This window comes from Penaeus japonicus, unplaced genomic scaffold, assembly GCF_977035675.1.
Source record: "Penaeus japonicus unplaced genomic scaffold, GWHDUDI00000001_assembly GWHDUDI00000037, whole genome shotgun sequence".
NCBI lineage: Eukaryota > Metazoa > Arthropoda > Malacostraca > Decapoda > Penaeidae > Penaeus > Penaeus japonicus.
This window is the reverse complement of record NW_028234439.1, coordinates 18,721,886-18,731,885: the sequence shown is the minus strand read 5'-3', so window position 1 is coordinate 18,731,885 and position 10,000 is coordinate 18,721,886. Positions and strand designations below refer to the sequence as shown.

Sequence of the window (10,000 nt, the reverse complement as noted above, 5' to 3'; positions counted from 1 at the left end):
TATTATGATTATCATTATTATTGTTATTATCATTACTGTCGTTAATAATGATAATCATAATAGTATTGATATATATTTCTTATCATCATTATTAATACCATTTTCATTGTTGCATCTTCCTTCCATCATTGTCATTATTATCATTAACATAATTGCTATGAATGTTATTGTCAATATGAATTCTCATTGTCATTTTTACCATTATTGATGCGATATTTATTATTATTATTATCATTATTATCATTAATACCATCATATTGTTATTACCATTTCCAATAACATCTCTAGTTTCATTGTCATTATGATTATCATTATTTTTTACCTTTCATTATAATTATCAACATCATTATTGTTATTGATTTCATTATTAATTTTATCATTATTTTTCTCACTATTGTAATCTTTATTACTATTATCTTTATTATGATTATTAATACTATCAATTTACAATCTGCACTTAATCATTATGCTTTACGTTTATTGCAATAAACGAATCGGAAATAAGTCGAAAGTTATGAATAATAATAAAAATGATTATTTATGATTAGATTCATATTCTCAAGTTATTCAGAAACTTTTCATTCTAATTATTATTTTGTTGATATAATTATGTATTCACATTCGATTTTCCGAACACTCTTAATGATATATCTTTTTGGTAATACTGTTAACTATATATATATATATATATATATATATATATATATATATATATATATATATATATATATATATATATATATATATATATTATATATTATATATATATATTATATATATATATATATATATATATACATTTTTTTTTCTTCTTCTTCTTTATTTCTTTCTTCTTCTTTTTATTTTTTTCTTTCTTTTTCTTTTTCCTTTCTTTTCTTTTTCTTTTCAGATTATTTATTCCGCCAGATATAAATATTCTCATCAACCCACTATGTAACCCAGTGATGAGACCTTTCAATATTAATCTTCACGTTGAGTCTTCTGACTGACAGAAATAACAACGCGCCGCATGGTCTGGGTCCCAGTCAACCCCGACGCGCCGCTTCGTGAGAAGGGACACAGGAATCAACACGTATCCGATCAATACTTTAATATTGTTGCAAACTAGATGAGGCTATCAACGCAAACACACGCATATGCATGCTGATACATGGCGCGTACTGAACACACACACGCACACGCACATTTACATGTACACACACTTGCACACGCACACACACACGCACACACACATACACACACGCGCGTGCACACACACACACACACAATCAAACAAACAAACAAACGAACACACACACACACGCATACACACACACACGCATATACGTTCCCATGCCTTTTGATTCTCCCAACCACACGCCGGGATCGCGTCCCCGAGAGGACTACAGCTCCTCGACCTCCCACTTCGCCTCGTGAGGGTTGGCCAGACTCTGCAGCGGGACGCTCTGCTTCCTCGTCTCGAAGAACCGCTGGTCTCCCGCAGGATGCTCTTGCAGCGTCGGGAGTTTCTTCTTCCGCGCCGAGAATCCTTGTCGGTCCGGTCCTATCCTCGGCAGAACCGTGGGTCCTTTTTTGGGCTTGCTCTCGGAGAAGGCTTGGTTGCGCCTCCTCGGCTGCCGCGACTTCGGGGCGGGCACGGGAGCCAAGCGCCGGCGTCCCACGGGCATCCCCGATCGCGACCTTCTGGTGACGATCGCATCCTTGTGGGGTCCTTGTAGGATGTCTGCCAAAGGATCCTCCAACGCGGAGCCGGGAGGCGTATTCCAGGGCGAGGCGCCGGGAAGGTCGCCTTTCGCAATGGGCGACGCCTTCCGTTCGAGGGGGATCGGCGCCAGGGGAGCTCTGGCGCCGAGGCGAGAGGGAGTCACCACTCGGCTTTTTCTCTGCCCGAGGAGAGGTCTTCGAGTGACGACTCTGGGAGCAGCATTCGTGGATTCATCTGTTACTTCCTTGCGGGTCGTTCTAGGCGACCCGGAAGGAGCCCCGACGGAAGTGGTGTCCTTCCTAAGCTCGTTGGACGCCAGAGTTCTTTGGGCCGAAGGAACTGCCTCTCCGTCCACTCTCCTCTTCCTGCCGCTCTGCCCTCTGGATTCCTCCTCTACCTGCGAGGTTAGGAAAGGGGAACGGATCAGTCGTGGAGTTTATTTGCTGAAATTAAGAGCGGGTTTATATGTGTGAATGTTTTTGTTCTTTATGTATATAGAAACACAAGATAGGTAGTTTATGTTATCTGTCATTGTTAGAATAATTTAAGATAATGCTAGGATAAGGATGCTTATATCTAGTTTATACCTCAAGAGAATACATCATGTTTAATTTAGTTACTCATAGAAATATACGTTTTCTTTTATATGCGACATCTTACGGCAAAGCTACAATGTGTAATGTAAACAACCACTTGAGGACTTCATCCCTAAATACTCGCTTTTACGCTTTTATGTGTGTTTCTCTGATCCCCTCATCAATTATCTGTACACTGACAAGCCAAACTTTCTTAATATACGCAGAAAAGATATCTTCCACCACCTCAACAATTATCATCACTAATACCAATTTGGTGTTTATATCAAGTACATGTAAACATATTTTTTCAAGTGTTTTATATCGTATATCGTATGACAAATGTTATATCTTAAAATCAGAAGTTGTTTTATCTGGTTTTAATGATTCCAAGTGTTAGTAAGATGCGACAAATTGTTATGTAGACTCATATGATTTTTAAACTCAAAATGGTACTAACGTGTGAAGAATCCTCTCCTTGTATTTTTTGCTCTTCAAGTGTTGGCTTAGATATTTCTTTCTTATTCATTATTTTCATTTGCACTTCATCTTTAGATACTTCAGATTTTAAGTCCGTATCCCTTCTCCGACCAAACCAAAAGACGCCATTTTCATCCGTTTCCCCTTTCCCGCCAAAATCCGTGCTTGTAATTTCAATGCAACTACTGAAGTCATATGGCACGATTGCAATATTCAACATCACATGAAGTAACCTTTGCCTTTGGAAATAGGGCCTAAATGACTTATTTTGTTTTACTGTTTTGGAATTTGCTGATAGAGTCCCTTTTTCTTTCTTCGCGTCAAAGTCCACATCCAGCTGATTACTAGGCATTTTGAATTCCATTTCACCATCATTTTTCACTAACGTGACTTCGAATCTGTGTTTTGGTGTCATTTCTTTTTCATCGTTCTCCAACCCTGAGGCTGAAGCTGGTGTGGGTGGCGATGTTCTCTCCGAATCATTTTTTTCTTGCACTTTGGAGTCTAAATCCGTGACCGTATCAAACTCCGTTGAAAGGTTTTCTTGCATAGTCTCTGCAGTATCTGGTGTTTGAGATACCTCCTTTGATTTAGATTTTATTTGCATTTCAGAATTTGTTTCGTCTGGTAACAATGATGACATGTTTGTAGGAATATCTAATTTGGTTGATTCTGGTGCTTCAGCAGGAACTTCTGATGTTTTTGGTAACAATGATTGCTCTTCAGATGTTGGTTCTGGTAACATTGTAGGAACTTCTAATGTTAGTTCTGGTTCGACTGCCGGAAATTCTGACGTACTTTCTGGTAACACTGCTAATGTTGGTTCTGGTAACACTGCTGGTCTTCCTGGTGGTGGGGTGTCTGGTAGCTCTGCTGATATTTTCAATGTACTTCGTTCTGGCAACAGTTCTGGGACATCCGATGTGTTTGATTCTGGTAACACTTCTGGAACTTCTGAAGTTTGTTCTGGAAACACAGCTGGGATATCTGATGTTTCTGGCAACATTTTTGGGACTTTTGATGTTGGTTCAGGTAACACTGCTGGATCATCTGATGGTTCTGGCAACACTGCTGGATTATCTAATGGTTCTGGTAACACTGCTGGATCACCTGATGGTTCTGGTAACACTGCTGGATCATCTGATGTTTCTGGTAACACTGCCGAGTCATCTGATGTTTCTGGCATCATTGCTGGATCATCTGATGGTTCTGGCAACACTGTTGGGCCATCTGATGTTGGTTCTGGCACCACTGCAGAATTTTCTGATGCTAGATCTGGCAACACTGCTGGATCATCTGATGGTTCTGGCAACACTGCTGGATCATCCGATGGTTCTGGCAACACTGCTGGATCATCTGATGGTTCTGGCAACACTGCTGGATCATCCGATGGTTCTGGCAACACTGCAGGATTTTCTGATGCTAGATCTGGCAACTCTGCTGGATCTTCTGAAGTTGGTTCTGGCAACACTGCTGGATCATCTGATGTTGGTTCTGGCAACACTGCAGGATTTTCTGATGCTAGATCTGGCAACACTGCTGGCACTTCTGATGTTGGTTCTGGCAACACTTCTGGGCCATCTGGTGTTGGTTCTGGCAACACTGCTGGATCATCTGATATTGGTTCTGGCAACACTGCTGGATCATCTGATGTTGATTCTGGCAACACTGCTGGATCATCTGATGTTTCTGGTAACACTGCCGAGTCATCTGATGTTTCTGGCATCATTGCAGGATCATCTGATGTTTCTGGCAACACTGTTGGGCCATCTGATGTTGGTTCTAGCAACACTGCTGGCACTTCTGATGTTGGTTCTGGCAACACTGCTGGAACTTCTGAAGTACGATCTGGCAACACTGTTGGATCATCTGATGTTTGTTCTGGTAACACTGTTAGGAGTTCTGATGCTGGATCTGGCAACACTTCTGTTACTTCTGATGGTTCTGGCAACTCTGCTGGATCTTCTGAAGTTGGTTCTGTCAACACTGTTGGATCATCTGATGTTAGCTCTGGTAACACTGTTAGGAGTTCTGATGCTGGTTCTGGTAACACTGATAGTTCTGATGATGATTCTGGCAACACTGCTTGTTTCCCAGGTGGGGGTGTGTCTGGTAACTCTGCTGATACTGTTAAGAAACTTGCTTCTGTTGGAACATCTGATAGGGTTGATTTTGGCAACACTGCTGAGCTTTCTGAAATTATTTCTGGTAAGAATGATAGAACTTCCGGTGTTGGTTCTGGTAACACTGCTGTATCAGCTGGTGTAGGTATTATTGCTGACAGAGTTGGTGACATTGCTTTTACGTCCTCTTCACTTGGTTCTGGTAACACTTCCAATGCATCAGATGTGGGTGGATCTGGCACCACTGACGACACCTGAGATGATCCCGATTCTGGTAACACTGTCGACTCCTCTGCCATTTTTTCGGATTCTGGTAACATTTCTTCCTTTATTGAAATCTCTGATAAAACTAATGGCTCCTCTGGGATGGTAGGTTTTGGTAACACGGTTAGCACTTTCGGTAAGATTCTGGCAACACTTCTCGAACTTCCGAAGTTAACACTGATAACGCTGCTGGAACTTCACTGCTCGTAAGATATTGATAAGATTCTAAAACTATAGATTTAGAAGACACAGAAGAAGACATTTTAGCTAGTTGATTCTGGTAACACTCTTTTCCACTGCTGGTTCTGCTCTGGCGGTTCTCGCAACATCGGTTCTCAACTCTCACCTGCCGAGAGAATAAAACATTCGATGGAAGACGGCTAGTTTCGAAATGTTCGAAGCAACACACACATATATATAAAGGATTTAATAAAAAGAGAAAATAAAAGAACGGACAAGTGCCTAAAACGACGTGTGTGTGTGTGTGTCTTTGTTTGTATATATATACATACATACATACATATATATATATATATATATATATATATATATATATATATATATATATATATATATATATATATATATATGTGTGTGTGTGTGTATGTGCGTGTGTGTGTGTGTGTGTGTGTGTGTGTGTGTGTGTGTGTATGTATGTATGTATGTATGTATGTATGTATGTATATATACATATATATATATATATATATATATATATATATATATATATATATATATATATATATATATACAAACATAGAGACACACACACACGTCGTTTAAGCACTTGTCCGTTCTTTACTCTATATATGTATATATGTATATATATATATATATATATATATATATATATATATATATATATATAATATATATATATATATATATATATATATTATATATATATATATATATATATATATATATATATATATATACATATATATATATATATATATATATATAATATATATATATATATATATATATATATATATATATTATATATATATATATATATATATAATATATATATATATATATATATATATATATATATATATATATATATTATATATATATATATATATATATTATATATATATATATATATATATTATATATATATATATATATATATATATATATATATATATATATATATATATATATATATTATATATATATATATATACACACTAATATATATATATATATATATATATATATATATATATATATATATATATATATATATATATATATATATATATATATATATATATATATGCATGTATATAAATGTATGAATGAATGTCCAAGAGGGGAATCAAATAAGGAATGCCACATCATTTCCAGAGGTATTTTGTTACTGACCTACATAAACCTTTCAAATATTCACGCAGGAATTTTGACCTGTTATTGACAGGTTTAGAGAGTTACCTGGTTACCAGCACGTGTGAAATTAACAAACTGGGGAATACTTTTATAATAAATTGTCTAGCCGAATTGTAAAATGTTTTGATGAAAATTGTTAAAGATTTGCATTCTGTTGATGATAATGATAATGAACAAAAGATTATGACAATAATGATAAAGATGATAAGAATGAAGACAGTAATATTGGTAATAATAATAGCACTCGTATCATATGTTAATAATAGCATACATCACGATTACAAAAACTATAATTCACGAATGGGAAAGGAAAAGTGCATTTTTCGTAATTCTTTTTCAGTACATACAGAAAGGAAAACAAAACTTCGTTCCTATTACTTAAACACTTTCAGAAAGGTTCCTGATCACTTTCAAACGGTCTCTCGCTTATATCCTTCGAGCTTCGAGTTTTATTAGACAAACACATACACATATGCACTCTACAATTATCATTTACATGGCAAGATTTCATTTTCTTATAAAGTCTCGCCCTTATATATAGATAAATTATCGAAAAAAACACACACACATCCCTAACCCAGATGGTACTTTTAAACCTAAGTACGATCTTGGCTCACTTTAACTTCCGTCTACGCGCTAACACAGCACATTTATTAGACAAGTACTTGAGGAGAACACAGGCCACACAATAAGTTTAAAATTAACTAGAACTACCCAACGTTTTTAGTTACAAACAGGTTCTGGTCTTGACTCCGTGACGATCTTTTCTGAGTAAGGTGTTCTGTGGACAGCCCGGGCCGCTTGCATGACTGATGGTCACCTAGTAACGGGAACTATCAAGCATGACAGTTTTCTATGATTGTTCATGTCTGTGTCGCGGGAACTGTGCTATCGTTAGAAATGGTATTGAAGGTGTGGTAGACTATAGTAGGTTGTTTATGATATGCACATATGTACACATACACTTATTATGCATGCAGCACACAATGCACACGCGCAAGCAAGCACACCCGCCCGCACGATGGCACACACACACACACACACACACACACACACACACACACACACACACACACACACACACACACACACACACACACACACACACACACACACACACACACACACACACACACACACACACACACACACACACACACACACACACACACACACACACACACACACACAGACACACACACACACACACACACACACACATCCACGAACTGAAATTCGTAAAAAAAAATAATAATAAAAAATAAAACAGACAGCACGGACTTGGATGCATATACCATAAACATTCAAACATATGCATTAATAACCATTATCGAAGCAGATGGAATTTTTCTATGAGTTGTCCATTTTCCATTGGTGTGATCCCCCCCCCCCCCCCCCAAAAAAAAAAAAAAAAAAAAACGCGCCAGTAAAATCGTCCGATGAATCCGCATGAATCCGCATCCCACTTACGCGAACGGCCAATGTTTACAATCAGTTCACTTTCATGTTCCTTCCAGATACGGGCCGCTACGCCTCTTTTTAGACCCTTGGCCCTTTTTAACCTCTTTTAGGGCGCTGGAGGTAAGAAATTCAGGGATTATAGTTGTAATGGAGTCTATTTAATCATGAATTAAGCAGAGGAATAACTTGGAAGGCTTGTTTTGTTGGCTTGACGAGATAATTTTTGCGAAACTTGCGAGGAAAGTGCGTCGTTTCTGTTGTTGTTTGATTAGAGAAATGATTTTTATTTTATGATTATGTGTTTAAGATGTGAAGCTAATGTGGTATGAGGATTTGTAAATTTTGTGGTGGTATATGGGAATTTTATGTTTAGGTTCACTTTCTGAGCATTTTTTTGGTTAATGTCTATTTTCAGATGCTCATTGCACACATGGTAGATTATATACAGCCATTAAGGGCATTTGATAAAGTGTTCTTGGCATTAGTATTGTTGTTCAGGGGACTGGCAAAGCAAATCAAAGTTACAGTTCAAATTAATTTAATATTTTTTGAATAATTGCACATTTGAATGCTACGTATTTTAATGTTTTTTTCTTGCACATCAAAGATGTGGACAAAAAGTGCTGTCCTCACTATGCTAGAGTCCAGCTATGCCATATCCTTTTCTATTTATGCCTCATGAAAGGCAGATCATTAGGGATTTATTGTCAAGTTAATAATCAATCCAACTTTTGTTTTGCTGACCATAACTAAGTGGCATTTTTTGTGGGGTTGGATTACTTTCATGCTGAATTTATGAGTTATTTATTCCTTCAGTAATGATGCTCTATCATACCAAATGCTAATTAGCATCCACCATATATATTTAGGCAAGATAAAGCTATAGACTTGTTGTCAAATATGGAACTAGTCCAAGAATGATCTTGCCATGATAAAGTATTCTTGACGTTTGTATTGTTGTCCAGGGGACTGGCAAAGCAAATCAAACTAATTCTAAAATTTTGAATAAGTGCATATTTGAATGCGACGTATTTCAGTTTTGTTTTTTTTCTTGCACATGAAAGCTCTCGACAAAAAGTACTGTATGTGTTGGAGATTTATTGGGTTATTTTGAACTACCGGAGGCTTGAGTCACTACAGGCATATCAGTACCATTTACCAATATTTATCCTCAGTAAATGATGAACTAAAATAATTTTTTTATATGAAAATTTAGAGAAACATACATGAATTCATGAATTATCCCAAACTACGTAACATCCAAAGTTGAACGACCCCAAAGCAACGGCCGGCTCCAAAGACCTTTTCCCTTCAGGCGGGGGAGCGATGGCTTGGTGGCAACAAGTGCTTGCAGTCGACGCCAAGTTTAATAACCACAGAGCTCCAGCTGCGCCAGGCTTCAGTAAGTCAATATTGCTGCAGTTGATAGATATCTTGTATGGTGAAAAAGGGCAGCAGCTTGCAAGTTCAGCAACAAAAGTGGGTGAGAGTGGATAATTATTGTTGTCATCGTAATAGGTATATTTGATATTGCATTTATAATTGATCGATTGGTTAGTTACGCAGCTGTTTGGATAGTGAGATGCATGGCAGAGTGGAAATGATCTTTAGAATTATGTTTGCTAGAGCTGAGAGAATTATAGATAGCCTAATAGAGGGATAAATGTTAATTAATCTTTGTATTTGTATTAAGCTATTGAATCAATAAACTTGCCAAGTGTATGAATATTTAATCTCTTTATACTGCATGGAATTATGGATTTGTGGAATGAAAAATAGAACTAGGATATATTTGTAAACTAAATGAAATGAGAACTCAGAAATATTATGGTATTCAAATTTCATATAGTATTAGATATAGCATGAATTGTTAAATAATGTTATCAAAGTTTTCAGCCTTAGAGATAAAGATTATATATTGCAAAAAACTTCATTATATATTAAATGATGTTCCTTTACTTTAAAACCCTCTCTATTAATTTTTTCTCCTCAAG

The 10,000-nt window shown here is 36.6% G+C and overlaps 1 protein-coding gene across 1 annotated transcript in view; it reads left to right on the top strand.

Moving 5' to 3' along the window:
• The first annotated feature begins 8,006 nt into the window (after window positions 1–8,006).
• LOC122267233 (WD repeat-containing protein 13) overlaps window positions 8,007–10,000 on the top strand; it is an 11,211-nt gene continuing 9,217 nt past the window's right edge. Inside the window, exons 1-2 of the mRNA XM_086532383.1 lie at window positions 8,007–8,126; window positions 9,322–9,408. Of these exons, the coding sequence (XP_086388509.1) occupies window positions 9,333–9,408 (76 nt within the window). The 5' untranslated portion in view covers window positions 8,007–8,126; window positions 9,322–9,332. The remainder of the gene's footprint in view (window positions 8,127–9,321; window positions 9,409–10,000) is intronic.